Source organism: Myotis myotis, unplaced genomic scaffold, assembly GCF_014108235.1.
Source record: "Myotis myotis isolate mMyoMyo1 unplaced genomic scaffold, mMyoMyo1.p scaffold_m19_p_5, whole genome shotgun sequence".
Classification (NCBI taxonomy): domain Eukaryota; kingdom Metazoa; phylum Chordata; class Mammalia; order Chiroptera; family Vespertilionidae; genus Myotis; species Myotis myotis.
The window spans coordinates 104,514,308-104,533,031 of NW_023416357.1; the positions used below are offsets into that span (position 1 = coordinate 104,514,308).

At 47.4% G+C, this 18,724-nt stretch overlaps 1 protein-coding gene across 3 annotated transcripts; it reads left to right on the forward strand.

Moving 5' to 3' along the window:
• The first annotated feature begins 7,034 nt into the window (after positions 1–7,034).
• Positions 7,035–18,263, forward strand: FUS (FUS RNA binding protein). 3 transcript variants are annotated; one of them, XM_036308869.1, is made up of 15 exons: positions 7,035–7,128; positions 8,478–8,502; positions 8,597–8,748; positions 9,473–9,614; positions 9,787–9,971; positions 10,402–10,612; positions 12,192–12,226; positions 13,657–13,689; positions 14,423–14,526; positions 15,326–15,455; positions 15,974–16,075; positions 16,209–16,332; positions 16,666–16,766; positions 17,219–17,366; positions 18,064–18,263. In XM_036308869.1, the coding sequence occupies exons 1-15, from the start codon at positions 7,116–7,118 to the stop codon at positions 18,101–18,103; spliced, it is 1,545 nt and encodes a 514-aa protein (XP_036164762.1). In that variant the 5' UTR covers positions 7,035–7,115; the 3' UTR covers positions 18,104–18,263. The 3 variants fall into 3 exon arrangements, with proteins under 3 accessions (XP_036164762.1, XP_036164763.1, XP_036164765.1); XM_036308870.1 differs by having other exon boundaries at positions 9,476–9,614; XM_036308872.1 differs by lacking the exons at positions 10,402–10,612; positions 12,192–12,226.
• Positions 18,264–18,724: the final 461 nt, after the last annotated feature.

Consider the following 18,724-nt stretch of genomic DNA (forward strand, 5'->3'; position numbering starts at 1 on the left):
ACTCGTGAAGAAGAAGAAAATATAAGCAATAAAATGGCAACAAATACGTACCTATCAATAATTGAATCTAAAAATGAAAATAAACGAACAGAAACCTGACAAACAAAGTAAACTTGTGAATAAAATAGAATCAGGCATGGAGCCCAGCCAGCATGCTCAGTGGTTGACCTATGAACCAGAAGGTCATGGTTTGATTCTCAGTCAGGGCACAGGCCAGGGTTGGGGGCTCGATCCCTAGGGGGAAATGCAGGAGGCAGCCAAACAATGATTCTCTCTCATTATTGATGTCTGTCTGTCTGTCTGTCTGTCTCTCTCCCTTCCTCTCTGAAATAATAAAAAAATAAGGAATATATATCAGAGGCATGGAAGCATAGAACATATTGATGAATCTCAGGGGGAAGGAGGGAGGGAGGTGGGAAGGGATTAACCAAAGATCTTACCTAGGGATACAGACAGTCGGGTGTAAAGGCCTAGGGCAGGGTGGGAACTGGGTGGAGGAAGGCAAGGGGGGTGGGGGTGGGGGGAAGGGAGGGACATCAGTAATAATCTCAACAATAAAGATTTTTTTAAAAAAATATATTTTATTGATTTTTACAGAGAGGAAGGGAGAGAGATAGAAAGCTAGAAACATCGATGAGAGAGAAACATCGATCAGCTGCCTCCTGCACATCCCCCACTGGGGATATGCCTGCAACCCAGGTACATGCCCTTGACCGGAATCGAACCCGGGACCTTTCAGTCCGCAGGCCGACGCTCTATCCACTGAGCCAAACCGGTTTCGGCAACAATAAAGATTTTTTAAAAATAAAAATAAATTATCCCAGCGGTGCCTCCAAAAAAAAAAAATAAATAAATAAATAAAAATAAATTAAAAATAAACTGCACACACACAAAAAAGCTAGAAAAATTCCAGGACAAGCGGAATGGGAAACAGGCAGAGAGCTGAATAGCAGTTTGCAGCCACCTGGTAACGCCCATCTTCCCAAACCAAGGACACTCCAGAGTAAGTGGTTTGCACTTCTCCCCAGCCCGAGGGTAAATAGCTTCAACCACGGACAGCAGAAACCCGATTAGTGCCACTTGCCAGCCACACCCAAGGACAGACAAATTAAAAACAAACACAAAACACTGTTTAGTTAGAAACAGAGAAGTCCACCACAGAAGTTAGAAGAGATGCCCTTACAGACGTGTGCATCTGTCTGTCTGTCTGTCTGTCCGTGTATTCTTAGTGTGTGCAGCTTGCCTAGGCTCGTCATGCTGACCAACCAGGTTTTGAAGACTTAGTATGAAAAAATAGTATAAAATCTCTCACTGATTTTTCCTTTTTAAAATGATGCTCTTAAATTTAAAAGTGCACAAGTGAATCTTGCTGCTCTGGATAGCTCTCTTGAGACATCACTTAAAATGTTTTTATAAGTGTAGTTTTCATTTTAGTTGCCACACAGAAAAAGCCAGAGCTTTTCTCAGTAGTGTTACCTGTCAAAATATGCAAATAAATCAAAAATATATATATTTGGCAAGTTAGGGCTCAAATCTCCTTTGCATAAACGAGTCAAGCAAAAACAAAAACAAGTTTCTTCAGATTCTTTTGCAGATCTGTCAGGAAGCCCCTGTACTGATCCTCTCCCCTCCCCCTCCCCCCTCCCCCTCCCCTCTCCTCTGTGTTTAGAGCTGTACCCTAAAGCCCCAGGCCCTTGGGAAAGGCAATGCCATGAAAATGCTTCGACTGCCTTTTTTTTTGGTGGTGGGGGGGGGGAGTGTGTGCTCTTGGGTGTCTCGACGACCCTGTGTGCCATTTCACCTGCTGGCCCTGCCTCCTGGGGGGCTTCCTGCCATTCTTGTTCAGGCCCAGTCCGTGACCCGTGTGTCCCTTTTCCCGCTGCTCCAAGCAGGTGTTCTCTCTGCACAGCCCAGTTACCTGCCCAGCATTTACTTTCCTAATTCTGTTTACCGTGGCAACCTCTCATAGAGACACAAAACCCGCGTGCCCGCCCGCCCAGGGGCACTTCCTGTCCTGGGCACGGACGGAGGAAGTCAGAGAGCAATAGTGCTTGCGTGCAGCTGTGCACTTTGAAGGAAGCACGAAAGAGAAAGGAACATTGATTCGTGGCGACTGTGGTTTAAAAAAGGGGCTCTATGGAAAGTCACCTCGCAGGGTGATCTGATCATAAATGCCTGCCTGAGTCATGCCCCAGACAGACAACTTTTTAGTAAAAGATGTACCTTTGCCTTGAGCAAGCCCTGTCCATGTGTCTGTGCCTCTATCAGCGGTTCTCAACTTGTGGGTCGAGATCTCTTTGGGGGTAGACTGACCCTTTCACAGGGGTCGCCTAAGACCATCGGAAAACACATATTTTTGTGATTAATCACTATGCCTTAATTATGTTCAATTTGTAAAAATGAAATTGGGGTCACCACAACATGAGGAACTGTATTAAAGGGTCGAGGCATTAGGGAGGTTGGAACCACTGGCTATGTTAATACACCTTTGAAGAAAGCCGTGACCACCCTCGAGAGAGCACGTAACCTTGTTAACTATCCTGTAATCCAATCCTGGCCTTGCTTTCTCCCCCCTCCACGTAATCTTACTTACATTCCCTCCTTAATTTCAAGCATGAAAGAAATTGCAAAACTATTTTTTCAGAACATTTGGGATCTTGCTCCCTGGCATATGTCATCCGTTTGACGTGAGAAACTCGCACCCCTGTGGAGACTTACAAGAATTTATTTGAGGCAAACTGATGACACTGCCGGGAGGCAAGATTATCAAAATGCTCCATGAACAACAGCCCACTTTTGTCAAGAAGATGCTTTGGGGGCAGCAGCCGTTTGTGGAAAGTTCAGATGTTCTGGCCAGCACAGCAGCCCAAGCCTCAGTCTTTCAGGACCAGCTCTCGTGAAGGTCGTAATATCTGTTTAACAGATTCTTAGTATCATTAAAGGGATCTACGTAATAAATCTGACTAAGTCACAGAGTCAAGCAGGTTTTCTCATAGCCCAGCCCAACAAAGATGATCAAGAGAGAGGCCTGGCACTCAGGAGGGTCCTGGCTGGGCACACATCAGGGGGCTGTAGGCAGGATGTAGATGAGATTGTCTAGAGCCAGTTTTAACCTGGAATCCTTGCTAGGGGTCAGAGGATCACAGATTTGGAGAGGAAACCATTATAGTAGTCTCACCTTTTCCATGCTTTAAAAAAAAGGATTTTTGTTGATTTCAGAGAGGGAGTAAGAGATAGATACATCAATGATGAGAGATAATCATTGATTGGCTGCCTCCTGCATGCCTCCTACTGGGGACCCGAGCCTGCAACCCTGGCATGTGCCCTTGACCGGAATCGAACCCAGCCTGCAGGCTGATGCTCTATCCACTGAGCCACACCAGCCAGGGCTGGGCTGGATCTTTCTTATCTTTTTCTCCAGGAATGCCTCAGGCTTGGTACAATTTACATAGTGCTCAAGTGATGTTTGTGGAAGCATAGGGTTAAGAGTAGGAACTCTGAGCCACGCTGCCTGGGTTGGGAACCCGGCTTTGCCACTTTGTGTGCAGAAAGCCCAGGGCACAGCTTTTGTTTGACATTTCTGTGCCTATTTGCTCATCTGTAAAGTGTAATCCTCACATCAACCTTTTGTTGTGAGGAATAAGATTAAACAAGTTATACTCAAAGCACTCAGAAGAGTGCCTGACACTTGGTAAGATTTATCAAAGTGTTACCCTATTATAAATGTTATATATTTAATACTAGGGGCCCAGTGCACAAATTCGTGCACCTTGAAAAGAACTGTGGGCTGTGAGGCTGCAGTGGGTACAGGGGCGGGTCTTGGCCCATCCTCTGCCCTCCTGCCTGGCCCCTCCTGCCAAGGCTCCCTGTCCTGGGTCTGCCGGCAGCCCCTCTCCTGCTGCCACAGTGCCAGCCTCACTCTCACCCACTGACGGCCCGGGGCTGGTGCCAGCAGTGGGTGAGCAGAGCTGGTGCCGTTAGCGGGTGTGAGCGGTAGCTGCTGCCCCAATCGCCCCCCAGGAGCCAGGGGAGATGGAAAAGCCCTCAGGGGCGATTGGGGCTGGCAGCCAGCGCTCACACCCGCTGACGGTGCCAAACGATTGGGACCAGGGCCAGGCACCAGCAGCAGGTGCAAGCGGCGGCTCCAGCACCAGCTGTGGGTGCGAGTGGGGCCAGCACCGGCAGTTGGGTGTGAGCAGTGACTCTGGCACTGGGAGTAGGTGCAAGCGGTGGCTGTTGGTTGTGATCGCCCCTCAGGAGCAGGGGGAGGTGGAGAAGCCCTGAGGGATTACTGAGGCCAGCAGCCGCAGCTGCTCGCACCCTCTGATGATGGCGTCGAGCGATCAGGGCTGGCACCAGGTGCTGGCAGTGGGTGCAAATGGGGCTGGCGCCAGCAGCAGGTGTGAGCGCCAGGCGAGACTGCAGCACGGGGGAGCAAAGAATTTTCAGTAACCACGAGGCTTGCCCCGGTGACAGCAACCAGCACCCCGCCTTGGTCTAGCGCCCCCACTCGCTTGCTCCACCACCCCACCACAGCCAACATCCACCATGTTACGAGCTCTGCTGCTTGCTACCAACGCCTGCCATGTTCCGCACGCACCCCCTGGTGGTCAGTGCATGTCTTAGCGACCGTTTGTTCGGCTGTTTGGTCTATTTACATATTAGCCTTTTATTATATAGGATATAAATATTTCATTATTAAATGTTAGCTTTGTTATTAAATTGCCTCATTTATTTTGTACACCAGTGCATCCTCAGGTTCCAGAACAGTGCCTGGAACACTGTAGATACTTAATAAATATTTGTAGAATGAATGAATGAGTGGTGGACTTCCTTTTCCCTTACTCCAGAGTCACACTGCCCTCCCAGTGTGGGTGGGTGACAGGGTGTTCAAAGGCCATCAGGGCCTCAATCAGGGGGTTAGTAGAAGTTTGTGGGCAGGCCTAGGGAATACCTCTCAATTTTTCTCCAGGAATACGTGTCTAACCTAAAAAGGAACTTCTGGAACCCAGGTCAAAGGTAAGTTGGGCCCTAGCTGGTTTAGCTCAGTGGATAGAGCATCAGCCTGTGGACTAAAAGGTCCCAGGTTTGCTTCCAGTCAAGGGCACATGCCAGGGTTGTAGGATTAATCCCCAGTGGGGGGCATGCAGGAGGCAGCCAATCAATGATTTTCTCTCATCATTGATGTTTCTATCTCTCTCTCCCTCTCCCTTCCTCTCTGAAATCAATAAAAATATATATATTTTTAAAAAAGGTAAGTTGGGAAGGAAAATCTGCATGTGTACCAGGAACAATTTCCTTTGTCTTGTTTTATTTGATACATTCAAGTTTCCTTCTCTAGGCTAGGCTGATTAGAGTGCAAGTTGCAAGTTAATTTGAATTTCACTTTTTGTTCTCGGTCTCACAGGGAGTCAACAGGCTTCAGAACACTGCAAGTATCCCAGGAATCAACAAGAGGAGTGTTTCTCAGCCACATAGACCTGGATTCCAATGAGGCCCTCGGAGCCTTAGCAGCACTTGGACTCTGAGTCTCACTTTTCTTACCTATAAAATGGAGATACTCTTACTTTCTTCACAAGATTGTGATGGAAAATAATTGTGCATTTGAAACCACTTAAGCCCTATACAGGTGTCAGTTATTGTGGATCTTCCCATTGGTTCCTTGGTAGGGCTTCAGGGAAGTACACAGAGACCCCTACTCTAACCTCTGTGCAAGGGTCCCAAGGCTAGTCAGGAGCAAAGCTGTGGCGGTTTGGGTGGGCGATCAGAGCTGGACCAGACTAGGATCCAGGGGTCGTGACTAAATCCTATGCTTTCTTGCAGGTCAAAAAATTATGATCAGCCTGGCCGGTGTGGACCCATGAACCAGGAGGTCACGGTTGGATTCCAGTCTGGCACATGCCCAGGTTGTGGGTTAGATCCCCAGTGGGGCGGGGGGGGGTGTTGCAGGAGGCAGCCCATCCACGATTCTCTCTCCTCATTGATGTTTCTCTTTATCCCTCTTCCTTCTTCTCTCTGTAAAAATCAATAAAAATATTTTTAGCCCTAGCTGGTTTGGCTCAGTGGGTAGAACGTCGGGTCCCGGGTTCGATTCCGGGCAAGGGCACATGCCTGGGTTGCAGGTTTGATCCCTGATAGGGGACATGCAGGAGACAGCCCATCAATGATTCTCTCTCATCATTGATATTTCTCTCTCTCCCCTCTCCCTTCCTCTCTGAAATCAATAAAGATATATTACAAAAAATAAAAATATTTTTAAAAAGCACAACTTACAAATCCTGGTAAGGACTAAAGAAACGCAACCCCTAAAGACGGTGAAGTGGTCCGGCCAGTGTGGCCCAATGCTTGAGCGTCAATCAGCCTGGCCGGTGTGGACCTATGAACCACGAGGTCGCCGTTATATTCCTGCTCGGGGCACAAGCCGGGGCGGCGGGCTCGATCCCCAGTGTGGGGCGTGCAGGAGGCAGCCGACCAACGATTCTCTCTCATCATCTCATCATCGATGTTTCTATCTCCCTCTCCCTTCCTCTCTGAAATCAATTAAAAAAATATATATATATATACACATATAGAAGACGGTGAAGTGAAAACCGAGAGGCAGGGAGAGGGTCGGAGTGTGCTGTCAGGGGAGCAAGGGGCGCAGGAGCTCGCCTTCCTGAGTGAAAGTGGGGCCCAGCGAACCGCGCCAGCCGAAGGAATTTCGGTTCCGCCCCGACTCTCAGTCGGCGGAAGCCCTGGCCCCTCGCCCCGCCCCCAGGGAATTAGACTCTACCATTATGCCTCTCAGGGGTGAAGGTAATCGTGGGCTATCCTCCAGAGCGAATCGGAGTTCTTTGTTAGAAAAAACATGATTATATATATTATTTGAAGACTCGTATGTTCTTAGTTAATGTGCTTCCCTTCTGCCTGCTCGGCCCTCCATGCTTTCTGAAGAGCGCGAGGGTTCCGGCCACACCCCCCTTGGCTTTCCGCACTTGGTACGGTCCCCCGCGGTACGTGGGCGGGCGGCGTACATAAACCTCGACGCAGGCGGCGGGGCGCTCAGTCCTCGCGGCGTCGGCGCTCGGTGGTGTGGGAGTCTTGTGGCGTGTCGGCCTGACTGCGCGTGCGCCGACATGGCCTCAAACGGTATGTGAGAGCGCGAGGCGGCGGCGGCGCGCCGACCCGGGCTCCTTCCCTCCCAGCGGGGCTTTTGTCTTTCGGTGGGACCGGGGCGGTGATCGCGTGTAGGGTCTGGTACCTCTGTGGCGGGAAGCAGCATCGAAGGGTGGAGGGGGAAGCCGAGGTCGCCATCTTGTTTCTCTGCTCCGATGCCTGGCGCGGGGCGGGCGGTCTCCCATTCGCAGTCCTGTTCCCTGAGGTGAGGGTTGGGAGGCACGATTCTTGGTGAGGTGAAATGTGAGGTACGGATGGAAACGCTCGGCTCCTGGCGCCCCTGTCCCCAGCTTCCCGGCCCTGCGCGCGGGCCGCTTTGTCGCAGTGCTGCATCCGGGCACTCGGTGCGCGCACGCGCCCTGCCGGCCCCTCCCCCCCATTTCGCGGCGCGAAGCCCCCTCCCGCCTCTTTGGCCCTTTTTGTCGCGAGACCCTCTCTTGGCTAAAGACTGCGCGGTGCCCGTCCCGCATGGACCTCGGTCCTCCACCCTCCACGGGTCCCTCGGGAAGGGGCGGGACCACCCCGTTCCCTCTTGGGTTGCCACGCGGCGCGGGGCCGAAGCTCGGGCTCCCGGGCCGCGTGCCGGCTTAACGGTTGGCGAGTGGCGGTGGTTCCTGAGGGTCGTCCTCCGGCGTTGGGACCGGGCCTGAGCGTGTTCCCGCCCAGATTTCCTCTCTGAGGTGGGGACGCCGAGGAGCGGCCGCCCCAGGCCACACCCTCTCCCGGTCCCTTTGCCCTCTTCCTGCGGGGGCAGCGTGCGCTGTGCGGAGGAGCGGGGCTGATCCGGCTGGGGCGCCCTCGTGGTGGCGTTTTAAAAGCGCTTTCTCTACTTTTGGTTCTCGCGTCCCCCCTCAGCTCCGGGGAAGGCAGGGGGTGAGAGAGCGGGCCCAGTGGAGTTGTCTCCCGAGGCGAGCCCTTGGGTGATGGTCTCTGTCCTGTGGGGTCAGGTCTCCTGGTCCCTGGCTTTGAATGAACAGTCCACTCCCCAGTCTTCAGGTTGTGCAAAGGGTGGTGGCCCCTTTGGGGACGAGCTGGTTCTTTAGTTTTGTTCTTTGGTTGAGAGCGGCCACATCCGACCACCCTGCCTCCTGCTTGCAGCTGTAATTGAAACCCTGCCTCTCGCATCGCCCAGATCTCAGCTTGACTCCTGGTGACACCTCCCTCCTGGGGTGGGCGTGAGAAGGAGGTGGGTGTAGGTTTGTGCGGTTCAGCTCTTGGGATTTCCATCCAGAAAGGTCTCTGTAGAAATTTGCTTTTTCTTTATTGGGTTCTGCTTTCTTAGGGATGGCTGCAAGTGAGGTAATTGTGTTTTTCTTTTGCAGACTATACCCAGCAAGCAACCCAAAGGTGAGTGTCATTTCTGGGCTTCCCAAGTTTGCAGAGGGCGGGAGTTGCTATGTTTTCCTGATTGCTGGTTTTTTTCCCCTTTTCCCCTCTCCAGCTATGGGGCCTACCCCACCCAGCCTGGGCAGGGCTATTCCCAGCAGAGCAGCCAGCCCTATGGACAGCAGAGTTACGGTGGCTACAGCCAGTCTGGGGACACCTCAGGCTATGGCCAGAGCACCTATGGTTCTTACGGACAGACCCAGAACAGTGAGTCCTCTTCCGGCTCCTTCTGAATGTTGCTTTTCTTAACCCCGAGCAGTGCTGAAATGTTGAAACTGTCCCATGTTTCTTTTCCCTTATCTAACCCTTAAAACTCTTTGGAGTCTGAGTCCTTTCAAACGAAAATGCTCATCAGTTTGTAATTGTTTCCTTTTATTTTATTTTTTTACTTTCTGTTTGTGCTGCGCTTTTCCCTATTTCCCCTCAGCATGAAAGTGAAATATGTGTGTGTGTGTGGGGGGGGGGGGGGGTATTCACTAAAGGGGAGAAAGTTTTAGGCTTTTAATACTTATAGGGGAGAAAATGATTTACCTGAAGATGTTTGAAATTAGACTATTAAATGTCACATGCTTCAGTGAGAGGTGAACTTTTCCCTGAAGTATAAATAATATGGGTTGTCCTACTTGTAGTGCAAACCCATGATCAGGTTGAAATGATGTGAGTAGGGATATCGGGCTGTGGTTAGTGGTGGTCCTGGAGACTGGCTTTGGGATTGGAACTCTGAAGTTGGTAGAAGTTGGAACATTAGCCTTAGGGTAGAGGAGAAGGGTACCTTTTTTTGACTATGATTTGCACAATTTCTAAGCAGCTTCTAAGAGGCTGACTTTTAAAATATGGTAGCATTAGGTAATATGTAAGGTTTTTTCCCATCATTCTTTTCCTTTTCTTTTTCCTCTTAGCTTTTGTGACTTCCTTTCTCTTTTCCTTGTAGCAGGCTATGGCACCCAGTCAGCTCCCCAGGGTTATGGCTCAACTGGTGGCTATGGTGGTAGCCAGAGTTCTCAGTCATCTTATGGGCAGCAGTCCTACCCCGGCTATGGCCAGCAGCCCGCTCCTAGCAGCACGTCGGGAAGGTAAGGAGTTGTGGAGAGGGGTGAATTGAGGAATGATGTGACCCCCAATAGGAGCAATTATGAGGACTAATGGGGAGTGTCTTTGTTGGATTTAGAGAATGGGGATGTACCAAAAGTGAAAGGAAGTAATGGACATGTTGGCGTATAATTCTGTCTTTTTCCTTTTCCTTAGTTACGGTAGCAGTTCTCAGAGCAGCAACTATGGGCAGCCCCCGAGTGGGGGCTATGGTCAGCAGTCTGGCTATGGTGGACAGCAGCCTAGCTATGGACAGCAGCAAAGTTCCTATAATCCTCCTCAGGGCTATGGACAGCAGAACCAGTACAACAGTAGCAGTGGAGGAGGAGGGGGTGGAGGAGGTGAGTGAGAAGGTGTCTTCAGTTTTGTCTCATCTGTTTTCTATAAAGATGGATAATCTGCCTGGCCCTTGCCCTAAAAGGGTTCTTAAAAGTCTTGATTTCTTATTCCTTGACTGTCTTGTCTTTTTTTTTTTTTTTTTTAAATACGTTTTTATTGATTTCAGAGGGAGAGAGAGAAACATCAATGAGAGAATCATTGATTGGCTGCTTCCTCACACCCCCAACTGGGGATTAATCTCGCAACCTGGGCATGTGCCCTGACCTGGAATTGAACTGTGACCTCCTGGTTCATAGGTTGACACTCAACCACTGAGCTACACTGGCCGGGCTGTCTTTATTTCTAGTCACTATTCCCTGGTTGGTTGAACTGTTTTATGTCATTTCACAGTGTGTTTTTTTATCCTCTTAAGGTATCTTTTTTTCCTGACAGGTAACTATGGCCAAGATCAGTCCTCCATGAGTGGTGGCAGCGGCGGTTATGGCAATCAGGACCAAAGTGGTGGTGGTGGCGGTGGCTACGGGGGAGGCCAGCAGGACCGTGGGGGACGAGGCCGGGGCGGTGGCGGTGGTTACAACCGCAGCAGTGGTGGCTATGAACCCAGAGGTCGTGGAGGCGGCCGCGGAGGCAGAGGCGGCATGGGGTAGGTGTCTTGTGAGCCAGGGAGTAACATCACTGGCGGGGGATGTGGGGTTGCATGAATTCAGTACTTTAGAGCATGGTTAGTCTTATTACAGGGATTTGTCATGGCTTTGATGGGGGGGGCATAGACTTTATTCCTCCATCACATTTTATTTTTGTGAGAGCTTGGGAGCCTGAACCCACACCTTTGAGTATTGACACATTTCCAAAGGAAAAGGAAAAGGAAAAATACATGGGTGTGTATGGATTGGAGTCATTGATATCCTAGGCAGGAAACATGGAAGTAAAGGCTTCTTTCTCTGCAAGGGAAACCGATGATCCCACTCCTAGTAATAGGGAAACTTGTTACTTGTGTTCCCATGTGTCCTTTAAGGGAGTTGTTAACGGTGAATCTGACTTCAGCTTCCAGGATTTGACTACTCTTCCCATATTCTGTAGTCATTTGATTCCATGAGCTTTATTGGCAGTAATTTGACTGACAGTGATGATTTTGTTTCTGACTTGCTTTGTGGGGTTATTGAAGTGTGCAGGCCATTTGGACAAAACACACTGGACAGTTGTATCCTACATATTTGCTTCACTGTCCCCTCCCCCTGGTTACCTGTCCAACTGGACCTTCCCTTCCCGCTGTAGTTGATTGGAAGTGAAACCTTCGATTTGATGTTAAAGCATGCGTCAAATCTGTTGGCAAATAGAAGGACCATACTCTTGTCTCCCTTGAAAAGGGGAGGATTGTCATCAGTGTTACTCCTTTTTTGGGGGGGGGTGGGGAGGGAGGTTTTTAAAGTGAAAATATGGTAAGTATTCAGAGGGTGGGTGGGGGCAATCTCAAAAACTGTACAGAAATGAGGAAAACTCTATTGTGTGCGTGTGTTTAATGCAAAACTTTAAAAAGAAAAAACAACTGTTATGTGACTGTTAACTTGCTCTGCATTTTATGTGCCACAGGTATGAAAGGTGACAATGCAAAATACTCCGCTCTTCTCGCAGTGTAGAAGGGGTGACCCCGGTGGTTGGGGGAAATAAAAGCGGCTCAGTAGTTAGGATAGGGTTTAGTTAGCTAAGTTTGTCTCGCTTTAAGGGGAAATTGCCTTTGGTTTTGACTTTTTATGGAATGGGGTTGGGTCTGCTTGCTGCTTTCAAAGCAAAAACCACAAAAATGTGTTCAGGGCTACCCCAGCCTGGTGTGAAATGTCTTCTGGGTAAATTGGGGGTAGGGTTTTTAAACCAACTACTGGGTTGTCAACCACTTGCTTGCAACAAGAGGAAAAAACATCTGCTACGTCGGAAGACCAACCAAGGAAAATGGGTCATTTTTTTTTCCAGAGGAAATAGTTATAACCTTTTAAAGCAAAATTCTTAAAAAACTGTGTCTAAGAAATTTGCACACGTGTGTGTGACATGATCAAAGGTCAGACAAGGGGTGGTCAGGAAGGGGCATGTATTTTAGTAGCCACTTGTATCTTTTTCCCAAAACACATACTCTTGTTTGGGGAATATTAAAACAAAAAAACACAAAAAAACGCCCGTTTGTAGCCGTTGGAAGCTTCATGTCCTTTCTTCTAACTTGTCTTCTCCAGCGGAAGTGATCGTGGTGGCTTCAATAAATTTGGTGGTAAGTGAACAGAGTTTCCAAAATTCCCAACTCTCCCAGCAATGCTTTGTCTGATTGTTCATTTGCCAGATGTCTTAGCGTGTTTTAAGTGTCAAAGGTTTTGAAGTGTCCAGAACCACCTCCAGAAAGGGGTGGGGTAGAATGCCACCTGCTGCCAGATGTGTGCTAACGAGGCAGGCAGGGGTAAGACTCAGCAGTCGACTTGCACCAAATTGGTTTGACTCAGGTCAATAGGTGTTTAATGAGTGTTGCCACACCTGGTGCTTAGTGACCATGGCATTATGAAAAACTGGAGAGTGTGCTGGAACACGAACAAACTTGGCTCTAGGGTCCTTTTTGATCAGTGTGTTTAGGGTGTATGTATGTATGTATGTATGTATACGTGTGTGTATGTAAAAGTGTAACAACCTCTAAGTGTTTTAATTCTGGAAGAGGGATGTGAAATACTGCCCTGAGAATGGTGAAGTTGGTATATGCAGTATTTATATAATAAATACTGAATGGTGTCAATTCAGTTCTACATATATGTATTTAAACAACTCTGATGGGCAAATAGAAACTAGCTGTGGAAAGGAAGGTGTGGACCACAAGAAAGGTTGGGAGCATGTGTGGCTCATGGGAAATAACCAGGTCTTAAACAGCACAAACTGAATTCATGAAAAATGGCAAATTTGAGAAGTCTGCCAGTAAGCTGGAACTTTTCTGGTTTGGTTCACAAAAGGTTTCTTGATTTGTCTCACCATTTAAAACCAAAGGCCCGGGTTCATGATTTTGGTGTCATTGAATGTGGGTACAGTGTGTGTATATGGTGAATTCAGAGAAACTTTGGTCAAAGATGGTCTCTGGAAAAAAATAGGCTGCATTATGGAAATAAAGCTATTATATATGTTTTTAATTTTTTAAATTTTCATACGTGGTTTTGGGGAAACAGCATGGTTTTAAGAATGGTTTCTAAAGAAAAAATTAAAAATTGTTCCACAAGGAATAAGTGTCTTTGGTGTTAAAAAGTATGGAGAAACTGGATGGATGCATATCACATTGCTGGTGGTGAGCCCATTTCTCTCTGGGGTGAGAGAATAGGGCCAAATTATGAGTTGGTTTGTTAACTTAAATGAGTTTCCCTTTGGCCCCCCACCTCCCCCCAATCTGTGCTGAGGACATTTCCCAGCCTGAGCTGGGGGAGGCAGCATTTTCTGAAGTGCGGAGTTGTCCCTGGAGGGACTCAAGTTACATACAGATCTTAAGGGGCCTGTGTCTTCTTCCCCAGCCATGCCTTGGATTTTCTCTGGGGTTTGGAGTGAGACTGTGAGCACTTAACTGATATTTTGCAAGATTTTGGATTTGTTTTTAAGTTTTTTCTTTGTCAGTCTCTACCTGTTGACTAACCGCTCCTCTTTCCTTGTTTTTTCTTTCCCCCCATGTTACTTAAGGCCCTCGGGACCAAGGATCTCGTCATGACTCCGGTGAGTCCACAGGTGGCTAAAATGGTATTGGGACCTTTTCTGGATGTTATTTGAGAGAGAGCAGGGGTAGAGAAGGAAAACGGAGGGGAAGGGAGGGACTTTAGGTATAGCTATAGTGATTTATAAATAAAGGTATCAGAAATAACATACAGTTTACTCCCCCAGCAATTTAGTAGGTCTGGGAGGAGCCCAATAACTAGTCTTGCATTTCGAACTAGTCTTAAGAGTGCTGATACATCTGTATGGTCCATGCACCTGAACTGCTGGTTTAAAGTATAGGTTTTTAAGATGTGAATCATGACCAAATTAGTGAACACAAAAGACTCATATAGGGAAGCATTTAGTGTATCTTTGTTTTGATGATGCTTGTACTGGATTTTAATGTAAAATGGGTTTTTTACCTTGGGATCTTCAATTAGAGTTTTACAAACATTGGTGCACTTAATTGTGTGATCTTGGGCAGTTAACTCGAGCCCTGGTTTCTGTAATGGTTATTAGCATATTTGAAAGGATAGTAGTAGAACTAATTTTAAATTTGTGAAATGGGTACCACATAGGCACTCAAATAATAAAAAATAGAGGTGTAATTTTTTTTTGTCTGATGTAAACCAAATTGTATTGGTTGTTTAAGAATTTTTTCCTTTGAAATATCAGGTATTAGGTGAAGAGTCACTGACTCATTTTACCGTTGCTTGTTTTCTAATTCATGTTTTCTTCTGCATTACACAAACAGAACAGGATAATTCAGACAACAACACTATCTTCGTACAAGGCCTGGGCGAGAATGTTACAATCGAGTCTGTGGCTGATTATTTCAAGCAGATTGGTATTATTAAGGTACTTGTGGATCAGGGTGGTGCTTTCTATCTGTTTCAGACTTTTGGATTTCACATATTAGTAAAAATAAGTGTCTTAATGGTTATAAACTTAATTTGATGAGGAAGGAGCATTTGCTGTTGATATTTTATAAAAGGAATAACACAAAGACAATTGATAAAAGGACTATTCTAGACTTTTGAATTTGTAAGCTACAAATTTAACTAGAGGCCCTGTGTTCAAATTCATGCACCAGTGGGGTCCCTCAGCCTGGCCTGTGGGATTGGGCCGAAACCAGCTCTCCAACATCCCCCGAGGGGTCCCAGATTGCGAGAGAGCACAGGCCAGACCGAGGGACCCCACTGGTGCACGGTTGGGGATGGGGAGAGACACAGGTTGGCCAGCTGGGAAGGGATCGAGGGAGGGCTCCAGGGCATGTCCAACAGGTCTCCCTCAGTCGAATCAGCTGGACCCTAGCAGCAAGCTCATCTACTTGTTAGAGCGTCTGCCCCCTGGTGGTCAGTGCATGTCATAGCAAGCAGTTGAGCAGCCTTAGCATATCTTTAGCATATTATGCTTTGGATGAATGGAAGACTGGACACTTGGCATATTAAGCTTTTATTATATTGGATATGATTTGAGAGACAGTGGGAGCCATTGATTTTCACTCAAGTTACATGTGAGATGGAAACTAGTAACTGGGAAGAGAGGAGCTGAAGTATGGTTACAATGAACCTCAGGTTCTAGAGGAGGAAGTTAGAAGGGTGGTAGAACTATTATGTCCTGTAAGCCTGATGTTATCTCATGTTGCCTTTTTCAGACAAATAAGAAAACAGGACAGCCCATGATTAATCTGTACACAGACAGGGAAACGGGCAAGCTGAAGGGAGAGGCAACAGTATCATTTGATGACCCACCTTCTGCTAAAGCAGCTATTGACTGGTTTGACGGTATGTATGAGGAGGCTGGTGTCAGTGGGGAGATCGGGCAAGCAAGCCTTGGGAAACGGACTACGTTTTGAGTCTTTCAACATTTGCTCTATCTCCGACTTAAAGTAGTCTTTATTTTTGCTTATATCTCTTTAGATTATAAGCCTTTTCAGGAAGGCAGAGTCTTACCTTGTTGATTGTATCTAGTGTTCTTTTCCAAGCTTGTTAAATGAGGCATCCGGCCCACTGGCCGTGAGTTTGACATGCTTGTTTTAGACTCGGGTCTTAATAAAAAGTCGTCCCCCCCCCTTTTTTGGAATATGTTTTTATTGATTTTACGGAGAGAACGGGAGAGTGATAGGGAGAGAAAATCATTGATCGGCTGCTTCCTGCACACCCTGTATTGGGGATCAAGCCCGCAACCCGGCATGTGCACTGCCCGGGGAATCGAACCGTGACCTGGTTTGTTGGTTTGAAGCTCAACCACTTAGCCACACCGGTCAGGCAAAAGCCTCCTCTTTATACCTTTATTTCTTTAGGTAAAGAATTCTCTGGGAATCCTATCAAGGTTTCATTTGCTACTCGGCGTGCAGATTTCAATCGAGGTGGTGGCAATGGTCGTGGAGGCCGAGGGCGAGGAGGTGAGGAGTTATTTCCTGATGTTAGTGTAAAGAGGCGATGGGAAGAGGGGAGAGCATCGTGAGGGCTTGCATAGAAAAGGTTAGATTAACTAAACATGGAAGGGGGCCAGACCCATATTTGGATCTACACTAGGACCCATGGGCCGTGGAGGCTATGGAGGTGGTGGCAGTGGTGGCGGTGGCCGAGGAGGATTCCCAAGTGGAGGTGGCGGCGGCGGAGGACAGCAGCGAGCTGGGGACTGGAAGTGTCCTAATCCGTGAGTGAAACTTTTTGCTGTCTTACATGTGTGCCCTTTGATGTTACGGTAGAGTTGTGTGTTTTCCAAACTAGTAAAGTCAGGGCTGCAGTGATAGGGACAGACGGCCAAGAGCTTACCTCCTAGGTAAGGTAACTGTAGTGGGAAAGGTATTGGACTGGGTTCACTAATTTGCAGTTTTTGTTCCTGTGTCTGAGAAGCAAGCCTTTTACCTTTTTTGAGTCCTCAGGGTTCAATTTTCTTTCTGTAAAGTCACTGGAATCTGAGTCTATTTCTAATTCTATGTCTTGCCCTACTCTCCATCCCTATAAATTAATTGTTCCTTTTCCTCAGTACATGCGAGAACATGAACTTCTCTTGGAGGAATGAATGCAACCAGTGTAAGGCCCCTAAACCAGATGGCCCAGGAGGGGGACCAGGAGGCTCTCATATGGGTAAGGAAAAGGCAGAGCTGGTAACAAGAATTTGGGACCAAAAAGCCCTTAATTTTTTGGGGGGTGGGCTAGAAGGGAAAAAAGGGAGGCATATGTAATACTTTTCACAATGAAAATTTAATTTTTAAAAAAGCCCTTAATTTTAACACATTGTTTGTGGGTAGTTTTTATCGCGCGCTAACAGGTGGTGCGGGCCATTTTTGCTAATTTTTTGCGCAAATGGCAACAACGCTCAGTAAAATTACGATAACTTTAGTTTACGTATTTATACGTTACCTGCATTCTACTGCTAGTCTATAAAAAAACATATAAATACGTGTCCCGCTCTCTACTACACTGGTAGAACGTATAAATACATAAAACGTGTAAACACGTTTCCCGCATACAATGTGTTAAGCAGGGAAGTTAGGGGGGATTTTGGGATATGATATATCATATTTCTTTTGTCCTAGGGGGTAGCTATGGAGATGATCGTCGTGGAGGCAGAGGAGGCTATGATCGGGGCGGCTACCGAGGCCGAGGCGGGGACCGTGGGGGCTTCCGAGGGGGCCGGGGTGGTGGGGACAGAGGTGGTTTTGGCCCTGGCAAGATGGACTCCAGGTAAGTCTAAATTGAAATAAAACTAATTGAACAGGTCATGGGATTAAAAGGTTTTTGTTTTTTTTAAATATATTTTTATTGATTTCAGAGCAGAAGGGAGAGAGAGAGAGAGAAACATCATTGATCGGCTGCCTCCTACACGCCCCCAACTGGGGATTGAGCCTGCAACCCAGGCATGTGCCCTTGACTGGAATCAAACCTGGGACCCTTCAGTCCGCAGGCATATGCTCTAGCCTAGCCGTGAGCAAACTACGGCCCGTGGTCCGGATTCGGCCCGTTTGAAATGAATAAAACTAAAAAAAAAAGACCGTACCCTTTTATGTAATGATGTTTACTTTGAATTTATATTAGTTCACACAAACACTCCATCCATGCTTTTGTTCCGGCCCTCCGGTCCAGTTTAAGAACCCATTGTGGCCCTCGAGTCAAAAAGTTTGCCCACCCCTGCTCTAGCCACTGAGCCAAACAAGCTAGAGCGGGATTGCAAGGTTTTGTTCAGAAAGTTGTTCCGTTTTGAGGGTGAGATTGTTCAACAGATTGTAACCATAGTAGGGAAGGAAGGAGGGGATGAAAATTATCTCTGGAAACTAATCTGTATACTCAATACTTAGAGAGATGAGACATTTCTTGGGCTAGGATTTTGGGGTTGGGATGAGAGGTTGGTAACTCAGACCTTAATGGATACTCTTTCTTGCAGGGGTGATCACAGACAGGATCGCAGGGAGAGGCCATATTAGCCTGCCTCCTGAAGTTCTGGAACAGCTTTTCTTCTATACCCAAGTGTGACCCTTGTTGTTTTGTAACTTTCCAACTCCTGACCCACCCATGGGTTTTTTGTGTCGGACTATGTAATTGTAACCATATATCTGGTTCCCATTAAAAACCATTTTAGTTAAATTTTCTTCCTCTACCCTCTCTTTTAGGATTGATGTCCAGGTCAGGAATGTGGGGTGTTTCCCTCTTTCAGATAATCATGCCCAGCGGGAACTGGAATAAAGTGTTTGATACTTGGTCCTGGGGAGAAAACGTTAAGTGGTCTCCTTAAAAGTAGAGATTAAACTCATCACAAAGTCAGGTGTCTGAATGGGGTAAATGAACACGTGATGTCATGAGTGTTGCCCCAAACATGCCCAACTCTCTGAACAAACTTTTAGCACATTTATTTACATGCTGGTCTTAGTGAATTTACTATTTACAGCAACCTTACCCTCTTTAAAGACTCTTGGCTCTTTTTACACTTTTTAAAGTGTGGGGCTCAAATCAGAATTGCCTTTAGGGGCAGTATTCAAATATGACCATGACTAGAGGCCCGGTGCACAAAAATTTGTGCACTCGGGGCGGAGGAGGTGTCCCTCAGC